Genomic DNA, 20,414 nt, shown 5'->3' on the forward strand with positions numbered 1-20,414 from the left:
AAAACGACGCCTTATCATTAACGCAAGATTTTGTTTGTCAACCCCTCAATTAAGATTTCTTTTTCTCCTTTCGTAACAAAAGTACGCGGTTTTGAGCTCCTTTGTCCGTGTCCTTGCAGGAATGCTCCTGGGACTGGAGGAATGGAACAGCGAGATTTGTGTGGTGCCTATGGCAACGTTTCGAGCAGAGCGGACGCCTTACACGGGCATGCCAAGGAACCCAGGAATGACACAGCCCAGATTTGCAAAGCCTGTGATCATTCGTCTGTGAAGATGTCTAAGTCTGTCGAACATTGCCACAACCTCACTGGCAAAAAACAGAAATGCGAAGCCTGTGACAAACAGTTCCGATGGGCCAGTGATCTAGCTAAACATCAGCCTACGCACACAGACGAGAGACGCTACAAATGCGAAATATGTGAAAAAATGTTCCGGCAGGCTAGTCGTCTAAGTAGCCATAGGCGCAAGCATACAGATGAGAAACCCTACCTTTGCATAACATGCGGAAGAACGTACAAGTGGCCGTCCGATCTCCGTAAACATGAGCGCACTCATGCAGAGGCGAACCGCCATACATGCCAAAAATGTGCTAAATCATTTGAAAACAAATATGACCTCAAGAGACATGTAGGCACGCGATGTGGAAACAGCGCTTTCATTTGCGATATCTGTGATCGATTCTTTATGAGAAATTCCGCTCTTCGTCGTCACCACCGAACAAAGCACGCGGATGAAACACCGTATGAGTGTACGCAGTGCGGATGTCGATTTGCAGACCGAGAAACACTCGATAGGCATCTGTGCCAGAAGGAACGCAGGATGTGAACGATGCATTCAGGTTTTTCGAAATTGCGCGACAAGACCTCGTCGCCAGAAGTATTTGGGGTGCTTCGATGTCGAAAGATACTGCAGGTCCTGGCCAGCGCTCACTGTCTCATGAACGATCTTGTTGGTTAATGTTGCTTTATCAAACTGACTTTCAGACAAACCCTAATTGGCTGCAAGATAGTATTTTGTGCAATTAGATGCTGAAATCTCCTCAAAAGATCAGTGACCCCCATTTGGTTTGAGAAACATCTTGTGCAGGTCTTTTGACAGTGTACCAGCGAAGAAAATTTGGTGAAACGTATTCGTAATAATATTGCAGCGTAAACAGAATGGAACATCTCTGTTTAGGAAGCATTTGAGAAAGGAGGTACTGTATTCTTGTCAACTAAAAAGTAATTTCTGCCATTAATCGACGTCCAAAGGCAAAATTGCATTCGAGAGAAAGCACTTGCAGATGCTTTTACGACAATCCTTAGCTACATCGTAGGCGTATTAAAAGTATCTGCTTGAGAAAGTTTGTTCAATGCATTGACTGTTATTTAGCGCGTGTATTCATACCGAGAATGTTTTTTCGATACCATAAAATACGCCGATGACGATAGTCAGACAGTACTTGACTCAAATCATTTGGAAATTCATTATATGACATGGTCTCCCCCTAGGAAAAGTTTTAGTTTTATTGTGGAGGACTTCTGAAGTTTAATAGCTTTTTATCTACTCGAAATTTATCTGTTTTGACTCGGACTGCTCTCTAGTAGCAGCTGTAAAATCCTTTAAGCCTGATGTGACAAACGTTTCTGTGCAAAAATGACAATAAATGTTTGACATGACAAGCAAGTTTTCATACATGTTTGCACGCTTACTTTTATACATGTTTCCTGCGAACGCTATTTTCCAGCTAAAAAATGTTAGGTTACCGCTCAGCGCATTACGCGCCTGCGTGTATCAGAACCTTCTAGATCTTTCTCGCCAATCATATTTTTTTCTTTGCTGTGGTCGATCCTTTCATAACCAAACTGCATGCTCAATACGAATACAAATGTGCATTCGTGAAGGCTTGCAAGCACCAACGCTTAGGCTACAATCTTCAACGAATGATGCATGAGTATCCGACAAACGTTCGACGTCAATCACTGATTCGGCGATTCAGGTCTACGCTCGTCACTGTCTTCCTGCCCGAGTGTAACTCGTTTTGTGCCTTCCCGTTCCCCGATAAGAGTTAGTCGCGTGACTCTAAGCTCTTGCTAGTGTATTTTTCACAGTCACTACAACGTGGCATCTTGTAGAGGTGCTTGTTGTGACCGGATACACCCAGCAAGCCATGAAAACAACGTACACATTGTCATCGGCTAGCGAGCTTGGCACAACATACTGCTAGCGCATGTGTACGCTCATGTGGCCGAGAATACCAGGAACATCATGGCCGAATCAGCAGTCCCAATGACAATCCTTCTGTCGCCAGCAACGATCACGCTGCAACAACCAATCGAACCACCGTTATCCACAGATCATCGTTTAAGATCCGGAAAGCTGACTGCAAACCGAAGCATAAATTGCCACATATAACAAATGAAAGTGCGACTAGCTGTGTGAGGACACGCATAATAGCGTGGGAGCTGCTTTGCAGGGGCTTCCTAAAAATATTCACGGACGCCGTGAGCAAGAATCCGGTTAAAATCATGATATAAACTAGTGTGCAGCTTCCGAAAGAGCACAGCGCGATTTTCGCGGGAGATATGAAGCGCCTGCTAGGCCTGCCGACGCTGACATGTCGGATAAAAAAGCGTGTTTCCTCATGCGTGGTGTGAGGCAAGAGATCGACGGCGGACTGATCGTAAGCCGGCCAAGTCCGTCGCAAAATTTCAAACAGAAGCCACATCGACAAGGTGCTGGAAATGCGCACACGGCAACATAGCCGCCTAGTGGTTTCGTTGAAGTGAAAAATACAGGCCCCAGGCTCCGGCAAGCTCCCAAAGCCGATTGGAGCCGTTGTACGCGAATAAGTGTGTAGGATGTTCGGTTTGACGCTGTCTCAATTAGCCTTAATTGCGGACATCGTCTGAGGGCACATCAAGCAGCCATTATGCGTCCTCGGGTCTTCGCAGCTCAAGCAGGAAGTGACGACCTACGTCACTGTCATACGCCGTCGACGTCCCTCTCCGCGATGGCACCAGAGCGCTGGAACTCTTGAATTCCGTCGCCAGTTGCCGCCACCAAGTCAGCCGCCCATCAGCTCACTCAACTCCCTGAGCAAGATACACGTATGGTGTGCACGTGACCACCGCCCGCTCTGCCGTCACTGCGGAAATGCAGGCCACGTCTACTGTCGATAACCATACCTTGACATGGTACAACCATGCTTCGAGCGCTAAATCTCGTCCTCCATAGCGAGGCGAGCGACCGCGTTAAATTTCCAACTACTTTGCAATTCGGGGGAGAGCACGGCGATTTTCCCGATCGTCCTTTCACTGCAGTGCCCTCAGTAGAATGGCCCATTACTGGGCCAGTATTTTCATGAACACATATTCAGTAGACTACACGACGTAGCAACGACACGCTGTAATTTCGTCGAACCTCCGCAGGAAAAACACACCCCCTACCGACGATGAGACCTAACTGGGAGGCTATGCGCTTCAGACTTCATTCGACGCCACGAAATAACAAATGCAGCAATAACTAGCAACCTCGACGTGTTGCTCGATGTTCACACATTCACCGCTTCAGTACACACAGGAGACGACTACTCCGTCATGAGGGAATCGTTCACAGTGCAGTCGGTGCAAGTTACGATTACATAATGCCTCCAAATCCAGGCAGCTGGAGGTCAGCTGATAACGCCGACATGCAATGCTACCGCACGTCACAGCAGAAGAAAATCTCGACGTCGGCACCTTACGGCAGCGTGCCGAAGAAGCGCGACAACCTGCTTGCCTACCCATCAAGTACTAGCCAAGGACGGACAAGCGGTGCTACAGTCCTCGACGAAGCTATGAGGAGCAGCAGCAGCCCAGCGATCGCGTTTGGGCCTGGACCCCAACACAGCGACGTTGACTGAGTTAAGTTATGAAGCGCTCCTATGTATCAAAACATTCTCGGTTATCTTCACTGACCGCATCTGTTACCTATGTTGTAGTGGGACCTACGGTAGTTAGATACATGCGTGAAGCGCATAGTGTTGTACATTCTGGAAGGCACACAAGCATATGCGATCACGCTGCAGTCTTCGAATTGTCCTTCATAAACAACCGACGCACCTGAGTCGCAAATCAGCTTTACGACAATCGACACATGTGCTCAGCGCTTACATATTGAACGAGTGTGACTTCTTTTGTCGGCACATGTTCGCCCAATAAAGAACTGGTTCCCTGACTCACGCTTATTGCTACTGTGTTCCTCTCCCTCCCTACAACACAACAATATTGACGAATAACGATTATTATACAATAAAGTTATTTGGTTTATTCGGACTTTCTAGGTGCTACGTTCCTTTGCCAGACAAACCAGATTGGCTCGTTCTTGGGGATTGTGATTGGCATGCCCAACCCCCGCCATTTGCCTGTATTATTCAGCTCGTGCCCGGCGCCGGCCGACCACTTCGGGGTCGGCGGACTCATGCTCGAACTGCCACCGCTTGCCTTGTTGCTGCGACTTTCTCGCTTGGCGCTGGGCCTCTCGATGGACAGACGAAAAGATACATCTATAGCGCGCTCAATGCCCGGAGAAACCGCCAGGGGATACGAAACCAGCGCGCCTCCTTGTACGTCACCCCACAGCAACGCGCTGTTCCGCTGCTGTTTCAACTATTTATTAATGACCTACTTATTGTTCTAACCACTAATGCCTGTATATTATATGCAGATGACTCGACTATGTTGCGCTAACAATGTCGTCGAGCTACAGCGAAACGTTAACGTTGATCTGCATAACATAACTTCCTGGTTTCAAAAGAACATGTTGCGCGTCAATACGCTAAAACCGGTTTTTATGGTTTTTCATTCCTTCCCGACACTAATTTCAAAATCTATATCCGTGTGTCTTTGCAACAACTTAATACCAATGTCTGATAGCGCAAAGTTTCTTGGCGTAGTTTTAGACAAGCATCTCAAATTCACTCTCCATGCGGAGTCGCTTATCCGTAAGATTTATTTTGGAATGCGCGCCATAATCAAAACGCGCTCATATTTTCAGCCGCACATTATCCATTCCCTTTATCATGCACACATTAACAGTCATTTATCTTACTGCGTATCAGCCTGGGGTAACACATACCTCGCTCACTTCAGCCAACTTCGATGCCTGCAGAATTAGGCGCTTCGTCTCTTAACTTTCAGCTATTTCCTATCCAATTCAACACCACTTCATTGCAGTTTAAACATTCATCCTCTTCACCAGCTATTTCAGTTCAAGTTAACAATCGTGACCTACAAGTTATTTCGTAATATTGCACATATAGATGGCTTTGTTGCTGAAACGTTTGTAAATATTAACACTACTAGGTTCTCTGAACTCGATAATTGCCTTTTACCTAAAGTGCGCACAAACTTTGGTAAGTTCACTACCACATTTGCGCGAATAAAACTGGGGAATTCAATAACACATACCATTATATCATCCCCCACAGAGCATATATTCAAGAACCAAGTCAAGAAATATCTTATGCAGCAACTCTCTTCAGCCTAACAACTGCCTTCTGTGATTGTAATAATAATTGACTTGAAGTAATGTGACATATTATATGTCACATTACTCGTGTCTTTATTCTATTGTAAATTTCCGTTACTTGTTCACTACAGAAGTTTTCTTCGCAATTTTTATCTTACTAAACAGCTTTATATTGTTTTTTGCACTGTTTCTTATTTTTCTGAAATTGTCAGTAATGTCACCATCACGAATGCTTGATCTGTATCTCGTGTTTTTTTTTATTTTGTTCATGTATATGGGTCCCCCTGACAATTTCTACCTCTGGGACTCTCTGTGCAGTGCTAATTCTGTTTACAATTCTTTGTAAAACTGACATCGTTGATGAATAAACTTGAAACTTGAAATCTCCTTCACTACCTAAGCGCAACTCTCCGAATAAGTTGACGCATCAATGGAGGCTTACCAACTCCTTCACTCTACCGAAAGACTTCCCGCCGTTTCCATGTAGCAAAGTGCGAGAGAACTGAAAACCAAACTAGAACACTTTCTCATTTGGTTGCTGGCAATGCTTTGCCAGACGCCCTAGTTGTTGGCGATAGCGTGACAACAATTGTCAGCGGAGAGCACCTGCTCGAGGTTCGTTACATATAGCAATACAAAGAGCCAACCAATCTTGCGAAATGGGCAGGTATTCCAATCACCCTCATACTCCACTGATCCATGAGCAGCACGCGAGGACTAATATCTGAGGCGGATCTTATCAATAGTTGCCTAAACAGTGCATTTCGAGGACTAAAAAAACGCAAGGTGAATAATGCACAGAGCATCAACATCGGGTGTTGAGGCTCTGCGTTCAGCACAGAGCATCACACATCCGGTGTGATGCTCTCGTTGAAATAAAAATAAATGCCCACTGTGCTTCTCATACTGGCCTTTCCATCTAGCCATTTGTCATAGACCACAGAACAGCAATATACCTGAAAATTGTAAGTTCCTACATTCCAAGCACGCGACGATTTTTTAAATGTCAAATGTATGACCGAGATCGACATAGCTCCAGTGGCCAGCTTACCTGTGCAAAACGTGGTTTCCAAGGCCACAACTCCGACGAGTTTGGTGACACAACCCACTGCAAGATGTAAGCTGCGATGGCGACCACGCTGCATATTCACGATCATGGCGCAACTGGAAATAAAAAAAGTCATTGCCCTAAGAGTCAAAGAGAATATCTTCAAGAAAGCCCGTATAAGGAAGGTGTTCAGTATTGTTCACTTGACCGCAGGAAAAAGGCAATAAAATTATTGGTCACGGCTAAATTAAGTGAACAAAACTTCAATTTCTTCCAGGTACATGCAACGATTTCCTTTATTAGTAATACTGTGTCATTACGGATAATGCATTCCAAACGATAGGACTAATTCGCAACCTTAACGAACCTACAAAAACTAGTAGTTTACTTCAAGCCTAAGGCGTTTTGAGTCCAGGAGAGGCATTTAAACTCGGAGCAATCAAACGTCTTGCGGTGATATGCCATTGTCTGAAAACATCGTGACGACGGTGTTCCATGATTTGGTCGTGTGACACCTAAAGTTTAGACACCTCTGCCACTTAACATCTACAACTTATAATGCCCATGGAGACGTTGTCCATGCGAGTAATCCAGATTGATAGGTTGGTTAAAATTCCTTCTCCAAATTCAATCTAATTGCATATTATTCAAATTTTGATTTTTATTGTTGCTGAGATTCTTGATCAACAATTCGGGGGAAGGCTCTGCGAGTGATCTAACAGACCGTCTCGCTGAGCACGTTCTTGTAAGCTCAGGTACGTCCTTATTAGATCTGAAGGAGGCCACCTATTGCAAGATATCGCACATTTCATATTCTTCCATTCATTTAGCGATTTTCTAGCGACTCTTCTCTCCAACTTGGAATGGAATGTTATTTCGTTCCTTGGGAAAGGACCACTTAAAAGTAGCATTTGCTTTAATGTAGGAACTCGCCTTTTCCGCATGGCGCTATCTTGGAGCTAGCTTCGGCCCATTGGTTGAATATTGATGCGAAACCATATAATAATCGAAATTTCGGCGTCTGCAGCAGCACAACGGCACCTGAATTCCCGTCACCAGTGGTGTCACGTCACATGCACACCTCGACGAAGGAGAGAGAGCGAAGGGAACACCAACTTGCCCGCTGGTGCGCCCCATGTTACTTGAGAGGGAACCACCGCGACGCCACGTCACAGATGGTCTCGGGTGCCTTTGTTCTCCACGCGTTGTTTGCCCACGCAAGCTGTCGCCTATGTCTAAACTACGCCTCAGTCTTCGCTACAAACAAATTATTGTATGAAAAACGGAAAAACAAATGAAAGGAAAAACACGAGGTAGTGGGTGTCAAGCCTACGACCCCATGCTCAGAAGCCGAGTGTCTTACAAACAGGGCTAAATCAGCACCTCGTAGATAGCAGACCTTGTGCAATGTGATTTGTGACATCCGGCTAGTTGAACCGGTATTGCCACTGCCACACGCAGCATGACGAAAGCGGTGACCTCCAAATCACCACAACTTGCTCGGGAGCGTCACCATATATTCTATGACAGTCAGAGAGTAGCAAGACGTCACAGGTCGAAGTGCACCGGTATTTTATTATCTCGGAAGCGTCAGGCAAGCATCTAAACGCACTTTCTTTCCCGAGAGGAGTTCGTAACATCAAGGCTCACTCAAAGGCCTTCAATTGGACAACAACACTTTTGTATTAAGAACTCACAAGAAGTGCTAAGGTGGTCTCAGATTTTTAGAGAATCGCCATACCTAACGGGATATTATATATGAGAGCTTAGCATAGACGACGCAGTAGCATACTTAAGCGCTTTTAGTATTGTTCCAGCAAATACTTGCAGGAATCTTAAGCTTCGCCTTTAAGAGTGGAACGTGATAACATTCAAAGATCCACAAATGCTTCTCACGCTTCCCGGCAACTTCAAACTATATAACTGTAATATTTACCGAGAAACTCTGGTGCCAAACACTGTGAACGAAGGAGAGCGTTCGGGTAGAAGCGCAGCCCCTTGCGTGGGCCGATGCGGAAGATAGTGCACAGCAGCGCCAAAAAAAAAGGAAAAAGAAATTACGTCACTTTCTGGTTTCCGTTGCTGTTTCTCGCTCATAATATTTAACTCTTATAAGGTTTCAAAGAGCATGCGGTGCCCATGTTTTGCTTCATGGCATTTTTTTTTGTGGGCTGACAATCTATAACTTCCGAGGGAATACCTTGTAAAAACGTAAGAGACGGTATGATCAACTTCTCTGACAGAATGGTGCTGAAATATAGTCCGCATATACAGCATGCCATAAAGCGAGGTGTGGCATATACATATACATTAATATACGCGGTGGAACTTTCGCGTGAGGGGACGCCGCCGACACCGCATTTTTTGCGACACGGGACTGTTAACGCTATTGCATTATTAAGGCTCGTTCCACAAACGAATGGCAATACATGCAGAAAATGGGCCCCGTGGTTGAATAAGGATTGCAAAAAGACGCGAAAGTAAGAAAACGAAGAACCGGGCATGCTTTTTTTTTATTGCGATAAAGACTTGCCCTTAAGGCATAATTCTTGATGCGTATATGTGTATTATATGCGTGCTGGGAGGCCTGTGTTGTGTATGAATTGAAGCAGTGTTTTGTGGAATCTGTTGTCATGTATCCAGCGGTCATATCTGGTTGTCACACTGTCGCGGAGGCCGGCTTGCAGTAGCAGACGCGAGCATTCCGATTTTAAGCCAGTACATGCCCATATTAGGTGGTATGCATCTGCTTCCATCACAGGAACGGAGCAGTATGGACACGTAGCACCGAGTGGTAAATGCGACCAGTTCCACCTTGAGATAACAGCCGGTGTAAGGGCCACCCCGGCCCGAAGCCTCCTAAGCACAACTTCCTCCGCCCTAGTAAGGTGAAGGGGGAGGGAGCAGACACACGCGCTCTTATCCCACCGGGCATACTTCGCCGTCTCTCTAGCACGGAAAATTTCATCAGATGAAAAAGGTAAGTCGCAGATTGGGCCGACACAGTGGCAGGCTGGTGAGAAAGCGGAGCGAAGTATCAAAGTCGAAGCTTTATTGGAATTCATTTTTTAGTTTATCAGCAGATCAGCAAAGGCAACATTGGCTGCGGTACATATTTTCTTGACAATAATTTTTAACCTAGATTTATATTAAGTAGTTGTGTTTAACATGCTTAGCAAGCATCAGCTTTGTCGCAAACAGGTAGAAACACTGCAATCGTTCATTTTCAAGTTAGATATGTTATAAATAGAAGTATTTACGAGACATATCACGCAACGACAAAAGTGTTGCATAAGTTGAATTACGTAATTACGTGAACAATGTCCAGCTATGCTTGTATTTGATGTCAATATTTCTTGATGAATATACATAGAAAGCTTTGGATATACTGAGCAGGTAAACAAATGTCGTTCCGTTTTGCATTTGGAGCACACATTCCTGTACGAAGGCCTCATGCTGTCACGTATGTCGTCATTGACAGGTAGCAAAAACAAAAATAAAACCAGCATGTGGCAGTAGGAAGAAATTAATTACTGGACTGCGCTCGTATCACCTAATTAGCATCTGTGCTCTTTTATGTGACGTCAGTGAATTGCGTATGTCGACAGCTATCCTTTTGAGAAACGGCTTGTGCTTTTGCGCTGTAATCAGTGTGCTGACGAGACTTTTCACTTTTCCTTACGCAAAAAAGACAGACCTAATTTACTTCATTATATGAGCGTCGTCTGAGTCAGTAGCGTGTTAAAGTCACCTGTTGGTGCTCACTATAATTTATTTTCAGCAGGCACCACTACAGCAAACACAAAAAGCACAATGAAGCCTGCATGATGTAGAACAAGCTCAATACCGATGCATGTCTTAAGTTTGCTCGATTTGTCATCATTATCCAGCCGTGTTTGCAGTGGCGGACACTTTTGTACCGCAACCATTTGCATGAAGCAGTGGAAGCACGAGATAATGGAACCTGTCGCCCTTGTAATTCAAATGACAGCAAAGATACGGGCTTGAATCCACTCAAGGCGAGAGCACAGGGAAAACTTATTCGACTGCTGACTCGGGTTGTTTCTGCTCGCGGCCCCTTATTTGTTGTGGCTCCATACTCGTAACTATTATAAAGGTTGCGAACATGATTCTTTGTAATCCATTTTTGGTTAATGTTTGCGCAACACAACTATGGGAGGGACGGATCGGGGCAGTAACGTATTTTGTTTAGCGGCTGCACCGCTGGGGCGTGCTGACGTGAAACGCCATTTACAACTTGCCCGGTGTGCAAGTTGTGCAAAACTGTGCCCGGTGTGCGGGGTATGCACGACGTCTGAACTTTCGTTATCGAAGAAGCGTGGTGGGTGTGAAGTAGTTGCCGTTCTGTATTGCTAGGGGTTGGCGAAGACAGCACTGCAATTTGCGGCTAACAGTACAAAGCGAGTGCCACTCGTAGGGTGATAAGAACTAGCGGCTTCATTTCAACTGAGCCAGAGTGTGGCACATCAGTCTGCAGAATCGTAGCAGGTGGTAATCATACACAGGTTAGGGCTAAGTTAGTTCGTATACCTCCTGCGCTTCAACGAGCGCTTACACGAGCAACAATTTCTTGCCAGCAAGATGGGCACTTCACTTTGAGAGGAGCATGAAATAAGGGTAGAGATATCATCCGATAAATGTACAGGCGCCGACAAAAGTGATATACTCCACGCAACGGGAGACGGAGCAACGGCAAACTGCATTGCAACGCCATCTGCAGGCAGCATCGGGGACCATGTCTGCCGATAATAAAGGGCACCCATTGGCTGTCTCCATCCCAGATGCTGCCTGTAGATGGCGCCGCGATGCAGTGTGCCGCTGCTTCTGCTCCCGCTGCGTGGAGTATACCACTTTTGCCGGCGCCTGTACATTTCTGTTTTTGTTGTTGTAAGTGAAGGTTAGTTTGGGTAGGTCATTCGACGGAAAGATAGCATGCAAGGTCTATTGGGGCGCTTCTGCTAGCGTTCAGAACTTTGCGCAGTCGCTTCAAGCTAGTGGCTAATTCAAACGCCTTGTTTTCGCCAGCTGTGCGGTATCATTTTAATCGAAATCATGAATTGACAAAAGTTTTATTAGTTTCTGTTCCTTCTTTGCATTGAGTGCGCATGCGCGGTCATTCAACATTGCGCATCCGAGAATACACGCCTGTTCCGCGGCATCGGCACATCAGGCATGGCTGATGAAAGAAGCTACGAATACACGCCTCCTGAGTTTATTACGACGGACGAGGCAACAGCAAGCTGTGGTAGTACCACAGGCGCTTCATCTTCTTTGGGCACCTACACAACGTGAGTTTTACAGCTTGTTAATTTTTCGTTCGATACGGTAAGCCTTAGAAACGACCAATAGAATGCGAATGTATATCTGTTCATTTATTCCCACCTAAAACGGGTCCTTTCGACAGGAAACTTGAGCTTTTAAATCGGAGGTTCTCTTAGATCTAGACGCGTCAATGCACGGGCAGTGTGAACATATTGCTATTTTCAGCCAAAAGTCAGCTGTTTAGAGCTCAGGCTAAGATTTCTCAGGAAATTAGGCGAACGTACTAAAAGAAGAAAATGTTTTTGGTTACTGTACTGCACACCCGCCACGGGATGCTATAGCTATAAGTCCCGGATTCAATCCCAGGTACGACCGCCGAATTTCAATGAAAGGACACTGAAAAAAGGTTGGTGTTCGGATTTATGTGATCGTTACGGAAGCAACGGTGGTGAAAATTTATGTTCGGCCCACTACTGTGACATGCATCAAGCCGTGGCTCTTGCACAAAAAACCCCGGAAATACTTTGAGCCGCAGGGAAAACTTGATGTGCCACCGCGTAAGTGTTTTCTAGGCAACATGAGGTACAGGTCTAGGTATACAACAATACTGTCATTCGTCAAATAAAAAGAAACTGTGACGAAGAAGGTACGGCCCGTTTCAAACGTTTATTTTTTGTTGGTTTAAAACTATTGTTGATCTAAAGTGATTGCTCTTCCATTTCCATGTGTTGCTTAGCGACAACAAATGCGCAATAACGAGAAACCACACTTTCCCCGCTTGGAGTTGTTTGGGCGATGAAGGTATTTGTTTCTATTTTTAATGTTTTCACAAGTGAAGTTTAGATGAAATTTTAGAATAAATTCAACCATTCTTGTCACGGCTAGTAATTGTCTGACCAATAATTTATTAAACGCAGCATTCCTGATGACGCGTGGAAGTACCAGTGGAATACACAGCCCACGCCGATAGCCGAGGGGACACACAGCGTCGAGGGTACGTAGGCGATGGCCATTTGCCACCGGTGGAACTTGCGATGATAGTTCACAACCAACGTAGGAGATATCCCCTACGGTTACCGCGGCAGTGGTACATTTCTTGCGTACAAGGATGCACTTTACCAGTGCCGTCAAGATGGTTTCCGCGTGAGCCAGCTTAGAACAGTCCGTATTGAGAAATTTGTGTTTTTCTAAATATATGCAAATTCATACATATCCTATGCAATAGAAGCTTCTGAATGAATATGTTCTTGCATCGGTGCGCTTGTAAAGGACACTCCTAAATAATGGCAGACGCCGAGACTGTTAATTCCATGCAGTGACTAATTCACTCGTAAATGGAATCATCATTTTACCATTGGTCTACAAGTTTATTTGCCAAGCAGACTCTCACTGGGTTTGTCCTGCTCACATCGGGTTAATGTTTCCCTTAAACTGATCAAGCTGGTAAGCAAAGAAAGTGCTTCGATGCGAATGCAGAGTAAGATGTGCAATTAGGGTGATGTTTCAAATGTATTCACTGGAGGGTCGTAGCGGTACTGTCAGGTTTTTGTCAGCATGTTACGAGCAGCGGACGCATTCCGCTGCGGCCGAATGCAGAAGCTACTGAATGCAATTTGGGGCAGCCCAAAACAGTTTACATTTAAGCTCTTGGTTCTTTCATACCAAGCAAGCCAAGTCGCCGTCGCAGCATAAACAACCTTCTCGAATTAATGAAAATGAAACGCAGGGAGACACAAAATTGCTATATGCTAGTTCGCGATCTCATGTCATAAATCGGTAAAAGAACACTCAACTATAGGCTTCTGTGAAATTATTTGTGTTGCCAGAGTACCAATCACAGTATCCAACGATTTCCAATGCGGGTACTACAACCTCGAAATTGTAATTATTTAACAGGCAAATCTACGCCATGCCGAAACACCGGCATTCCAAACTGGATGTTCCTTTTTAAAGCGATTGGAATTCCATGCATACATAAAGCACCATTCGTCCTGCCAGTAGTTTGGGAAACCTCTTTCCCCCCCTGACGAACGTTGCGACTTCAAGGGCGCGACTAATAAAAATCAGAATGCCAGACAATGAAAATGGCTTCCTTAAATTACGCCTATGCAATCACACTGTAGTTCCTCCGCAGTCAAAGATGATGAAACTCAAATTTTTAGTTCCGGTGGTTGGGAATCTGCGTTAAATCTTTTCTGTGACGTACTAACGCGCAGAGACTCCGGCGTGTCTGTGTAACAATGCCATAAACATTCTAAGCCAACTCCCCCCTCCCTTTCTTATTTTTATTAAAGTTTATTCAACAATGCAGCGTGTCCCTGCAGTTTAAATGCTAATTGCAGTAGCATCGACGGTCATCTTGAGGAAGGCTCGGCCGTAATTTCTTCCTTTTTGGTCACTCGCGTATTCTTCTCAATTTCACGCAATTTCTGCGCAAGTATAATGAAAATGTGCACCTAGGTACAATGCTTGCAGCGCTATCTATACAGCCCCCCCCCCCTCCTTTTACCACGCTTTGACACTTTCTGTTGCACAGTTCAGTGGCATTGCCCCGTGAATTAACACTTCCGCGTTTCTTTCCAAGCTTATCTGGTATCTGCAATAGGACTCTTACATATGCGCATTGAGCAATCTTTTTGATAATATCCTGTAGTCTGTTGGTGGCCTACACAGGAAGATTGGCGAGGACAGCCGTTTTAGCGTTCGTGATGAGCTGCTAAACACGCACTGCTTACAGCCGCTGCTCACAAACTTCAGCTACCGGAGTCACCAAATGGGTTTCGGATAGCCAGTTTCCGAAAGGCGAGTAGGTTGTTGGATGACGCACCTATTTGACATAGGTCAATAAATTAGGGGTATACGTCTTTCTTACGTCTTTCTTTCAATTTTTCTTTGTCGTCTATGCCTGCTGCTCGTAATAGATGAACAGATGTTTAATAGATAGATAATATGTGATAGATGTTTTGGATAGCCAGTTTCCGAAAGGCGAGTAGGTTGTTGGATGACGCACCTATTTGACATAGGTCAATAAATTAGGGGTATACGTCTTTCTTACGTCTTTCTTTCAATTTTTCTTTGTCGTCTATGCCTGCTGCTCGTAATAGATGAACAGATGTTTAATAGATAGATAATAGGTGATAGATGTTTTGGATAGCCAGTTTCCGAAAGGCGAGTAGGTTGTTGGATGACGCACCTATTTGACATAGGTCAATAAATTAGGGGCATACGTCTTTCTTACGTCTTTCTTTCAATTTTTCTTTGTCGTCTATGCCTGCTGTTCGCAATACATGAACAACAAGCAATAACTTCGTGAGCCATCTATTGTGCTTATTACTGGATAATACAGCAAATATATTGGGTCAAGGTTTCCACGCACAAGAAACCAACGTGTCATTTTTCACTTCGAGCACTGTCGTGTTCTGCTCGCGGTTTGAGATAAAACGTGATAATCTTCAGAAGAAACCACTACTGCACAATCTTGATCTTGCTTGGCTTCTTCGTCACCACGAAATTCTTTTATGCATTCAAGAAAGTTCCAGAAAGAAAAAAGCACTGCATATGGAAGCACAACAGTAAAGTTTCCCAACCAGTAAAAGCTTCTTGCCTGGCACAATGAGCATGAAATATCAATTTCTCATGAATTGCCCTTGCACTACGGTGAATGAACACTTTACTATACGTTTATGCCATACAGGCGTCCCTGACAATGGTAACCTAACTTACCAGCAACTGGGATGCGTCAGCAGCATTGATCACGCAAGGCCCAGCACAAGCCGCGCTGGCATGGAGGAAGCATCAGCAAATTTTGAAGGCGGTGCCACGTAAGTTCACATTTCGAAACGTTTTACTGCAAAGCAGCTCGGCGACGACTGGGATGGCTAGCCGTGTAACAATCATGCCTCTACTCCGTAATTTCTCCATGGGAGGTCTAGCTCTGTTGGCTGAAACAGTACTGCATTGCCACTTTTGAGCGTTCGGCCGGAGCAGCCTTCCTTGACATGCTTCATGGTTGCAACAGCATGACCGGAGAAGCACAAAGAAGGAGGCAACACCGCATAGCACTGTGCACACCCCATACCGCAACCACGAAACTACACAAGCTCACCCAATTTTCAATCCTATTAACACGCCGCAACGTGCGGAACACTTGCAGGTTTGTAACCTGCTTACTCACTCCCCGCTATAGAAAATATAAAGATTGTGAAGCAAAGATGCTGATCTAAGGCTCATGAAATGAAACAGGGTTATGTCCACGTTTACCGAGGCAATTCAGCATAGGGTACGCCTGCAGTAAGCAAGCAACATACACAGCGCTATGTATGTCGTCTATCACTGTCGTTGTCGTTTGCGCTGTACGTTATTTTTGATCATGAATTACCAACTAGCCCAAGCAACCACTCTAGTGCAGTAAGCGGAGTGTTCGAAGTTAATCTGAAGTCGACCACTATGGCGTGCCTTATACTCACACTATGGTTTCGGTACGTTATAACCCAGAGTATTTTTTTTATAATCACGTGTTTTCGAAGAGGACTGGCGACGTTTGATGAGAACCACTCATCCCTGAAAAACAGTGGTGGTGGGATCATGCCATCGAAGACGTGCGGTGTTAAAACACGCACGTCTTCCTTCGTTTCTTCTCTCTCTTCTTTTGCACTGTCCCCGGTAATGCAGGTGGCGATATTTTAAATATTTTTACTTCTAGGAAAATATTGAAAAGACCACAAGAATAAAACTATTAGGTAGCACTTTATTAATCACTTGCCGAGCCGCAGGTATTTAGCCGGCCGTACTTGTCGTTAAGAGGCAGTTTGCACTTCGCACAATACGTAACTTTGATACGTGATACGCATGGCGGAGTGCGCATGCACATCTTATACCGATAATACGGCAAGTTGAAGTGCTTGTTTAAGCAAGTGGCATCATCCTGACCAGCCCCGACGACCCTACTTTGATCTCAGTTGGCCCTTCATTTCTTTTTGTCCGGAGAGAGAGCAAGAAATAAATGGTAAAAGTCACGTCAATGAGCTTGGCTCGATTTGCCAGTGCAGGAGCAAGTTAAACCTGTCAGTTCAAATCAGGACCCGCTGTTCCGACTCTCGAAAAAAGTCTGCTTTTAATACCGTCGTCTTCCGTAGGCGAGTCGACTAGGGAATCTGGATACTCTCCAGCAGCAAATTACCATCGTCGACCTCCTGGTGATACAACGCCCATGCTCTCCATAACGCGCCGTAATTCCGCCACCGTGACACGATTGCCATCCTCGGGCTCTACCTTACTAAAGCCTTTGACAGCATTTCCCATGCAGCTATCCTTCACGAGATCTCCCACCTCCACCTGGGACAATGACCCTGCAGTTACATCCGCCACTTCCTCTGCCATCGCATGACCGCCCTCTCGGCCGGGGATTTAGGATCAGGCCAGTTTCCCCTTGGCAGCAAAGGAACCCCGCAAGGTTCTGTTATCTCTCCCATGTTCTTTAACTTAGTCGTGATTGGCCTTGCCAAGAACCTACAACGAGTCGACAATATCAACAATACCATCTACGCCAAGCACATCACCATATTGGCGTACCGCGGCAGTGATGGTCAAACGGCGCAACCCCTTCGAACAGCGATTGACACGGTTGAAGCCTATTTCCAAGAAACCGGACTGTGCTGTACGCCGGCTAAATTGGAGCTTCTTCTCTGCAACTCCATTCAGTGGGGACACCCACCCAAACACCAGTGTGATCACTTACCCTATGACGCAGTCACCCTACGCCTTCATGATGGCCGTACTATCCCACACGTCCTTAGTATCCGCGTCCTGGATCTCACCACCTCTACCAACTGCTCCAACGCCTTGGCTCTCAACAAGATCAGTGCCCAATCCTAAAACACGCTACGCCTTACTAATCGGAACTCGAACCGACTTAGGGGACTCAGACGAGACAGCCTTCTCCACCTCATGCAGTTCCTTTTCCTATCTCACATTTCCTGCATTGCTGCATACCTTAACTGGTACCAGGCTCAGCAAAGCAACCTCGACACACATACGAGGGGTCTACAAGCAAGCACTTGGCTTCCCGCACTACACCAGCACTGAAATCTTCAACCAAATGGCAGTGCAAAACACCCTTGCCCAACTCATTGAAGCCCAACAGCGCTCTCAGCTTGAACGGCTCACCCTTACTGAAACGGGACGCTTTATTCTCTCTACGCTTAGCTTCACTTATCACCAGCAACAGGGCCCCAAATAATCTATCTCGTCTGACATCCGTAGCTGGATCTACACAGACCCTATCCCTAGTAACATGCATGCTGAATATAAAAGGGTCCGGCGCCAAGCAAGGACCGGGCCTAATATAAAAGCCCTTGCTCACGTACCTGGCGTCACATTTGTTCATGCAGCCCAATGTTCCCATGGAACGCGATTCCCATGGGACGCCCCCTGCCGAGATGGTTGAAGAAGTGACCCTTGTCCTGGCCACTCTAGATCCCACTTGTCACACCGTCATGTTTCACTCTCACTTGGCCGTCACTAACTTCAGCAAATGCTGTATTTCTCCTCAAGCTCTTAGCATCTTCTGCCAGGCACCACACTCTAAACATCGCATAATTTCCCTGACATGGATCCCGGCACATGCGGGCCCTGTCCACCCGCACCTTCCCAATCTCAACGAGGTCAACCACTCCATTGCGAGAGGCCTAGTCAACCGTGCCGGAGTCGCTGGAGACGAGTTGGACGCCACGGACAACCAGACCACTCATTACGGTCTCGTTAAGGCATTTTACTTCCGTCACCGAACTTTCCCCCAACTTCAGCCCAAGTTCAGCCGGGCGCAGCCTACTGCCCTTCGTCTTCTACAAAGAAACACGTAAGTTCACCCGTCGGCCTCCACCTTCTTTTCCGAGACGTTTACACTATCCCCAACTGCCGGTGCTGCGGCACTCATCTGGCTACGCTTCCGCATATGCTGTGAGAGTGCCCAGCACAACACACACACATTAACACGACGACCCTCTCGTCAAGGTTGCATGAAGGTCTGCGGAGCTCCGCCCTCGACGACCAAACTTGGGCGACCCAGCACACCCGTGAGGCGGCGGTGAGGCAAGCTCTCAACGTCTCTTAATGGGAGGCGTAGGCCCTGTACTCATAAAGTGCTGGTTCTATAATAAAGATTTATCCCGCCCCCCATGCAATTAGCCAGAATAAAAAATAGTGACTTACTCTATTCAACTCTCAGCAATATGCATTTGGTCGCGTCGCCTTAAAGTGCAGTGGCGTATTTTTATACGCTGGCTAAATTTAGCTGGGATCCCCTGCATAAAAGCCAATGCATTTGCCCCGCAGGTCCAGTTTTCGTCAATCGCCCACTTTGCTGACTGCTGTCGTTGTGCATGAGAGCTACATGTTTTGATGGGCGGAACTTCGCCCAATAAAGAGCTATATTTGTAGCTGCCAGTTTTCATACTTAGTCTCTGTGCAGGGTCACTACAAAGTGGCAATATTTTATAAAGAAAATGCAAGCATTGTAATGCTTACTTTCGCCACTACCCTTTACCGCATCATGTGCTCTCACTCGGTGCGGTGGCGGTAGCAATGTCCTACGTTATCTTCTTCACGAGGTGGACCTTTCGTAGCACATCAAGCTTGGCGTCTGAGAAAAAATAGGACACCGTAGAGCGGCAAAACAGGCCTTGTCAGCTCCGTCGGGACGCGTTGACAAATGACGCTACGCAGTTTCCCACATGGGTGTGCATGTCTTCACCATGAACAATCGCTAAATGGCCAGCGCCGCTGTTTTCCGCCCGAGTTTGTCATGATAGGCGGAACACATTAAGAAGTGCCTCGACAGTTTCTGGCGAGAGATCAATGACGCAGGCGTTGAGCACTCAAGATACGTGGGCCGATACCGAAGACAGTGCTATACCGCACGACCACTGTTACATTCTGAACAGCTTGCTGCATGCCAAGATGCCACATGTTGAAGCTCCGGCCACCGTAAATAATAGTGTACACCTTTGCGCACGCATCCACGGAATATGTCTATATTTTAATGCGCCTGCGTAGGCGAGTCATCCCGTAATCGCAACTTCTGTAAATCAACTTTTTTACCTCGAACAAAAATTGCTGTAGGCGCTTAACAAGCAGCGTTCTCTTTGTTGCGTGTATATACAGGAGCCATAGAGGTTCTGAGTATATTAGACGAAAACTGGCACTGCGCCGTTTCGTTCGATGCATGGGAATGCCGCATGTGGCGACTACAGATGAGCGTCGTTCTCGCAGAACCAGGAGCCCTCCAATGAGGGTCAGGCAAGCACCGTTTCGTCATTAATAAGGGCTCATTTGTTTACATCAGCAACAAAAGAGCAGTAAAGTACGTATAGAGCAGCGTCTTCTTAATTACACAAACGAAATGTTATTAAAGAAAAGGTGACTTGTGCTGGGATGTACAATTACATGAAACGCATCGAGTGTTAGCGGGCTGGTGAAGTTGGAGAACGGACAAGATTTGCGTTAGCATTGGAAAGGTTCGTCAGCGCATGCTTATGTACTGAAGATGGGTAAAGTTATTGAAAAACCAAATGGTGGTTTATAAAAACATTTTACA

The 20,414-nt window shown here is 45.9% G+C and overlaps 2 protein-coding genes across 13 annotated transcripts in view; both read left to right on the forward strand.

Moving 5' to 3' along the window:
* LOC139049980 (uncharacterized) overlaps nt 1-1,471 on the forward strand; it is a 67,813-nt gene extending 66,342 nt beyond the window's left edge. Inside the window, exon 12 of the mRNA XM_070525928.1 lies at nt 120-1,471. Within this exon, the coding sequence (XP_070382029.1) occupies nt 120-825 (706 nt within the window). The 3' untranslated portion in view covers nt 826-1,471. The remainder of the gene's footprint in view (nt 1-119) is intronic.
* A 9,549-nt stretch (nt 1,472-11,020) lies between these two features.
* LOC139049981 (zinc finger protein 83-like) overlaps nt 11,021-20,414 on the forward strand; it is a 145,594-nt gene continuing 136,200 nt past the window's right edge. For 2 of the 12 annotated variants that reach the window (XM_070525934.1, XM_070525937.1), the window contains exons 1-3: nt 11,021-11,847; nt 12,739-12,815; nt 15,516-15,642. In XM_070525934.1, the coding sequence (XP_070382035.1) occupies nt 11,732-11,847; nt 12,739-12,815; nt 15,516-15,642 (320 nt within the window). In that variant the 5' untranslated portion in view covers nt 11,021-11,731. Of the gene's footprint in view, nt 11,848-12,738; nt 12,816-15,514; nt 15,643-20,414 lie in introns of those variants that run through there. The other 10 variants (XM_070525931.1, XM_070525939.1, XM_070525936.1 and 7 more) reach the window with 10 other exon arrangements.

The sequence above is a fragment of the Dermacentor albipictus genome, chromosome 9 (assembly GCF_038994185.2).
Source record: "Dermacentor albipictus isolate Rhodes 1998 colony chromosome 9, USDA_Dalb.pri_finalv2, whole genome shotgun sequence".
Taxonomy (NCBI): Eukaryota; Metazoa; Arthropoda; class Arachnida; order Ixodida; family Ixodidae; genus Dermacentor; species Dermacentor albipictus.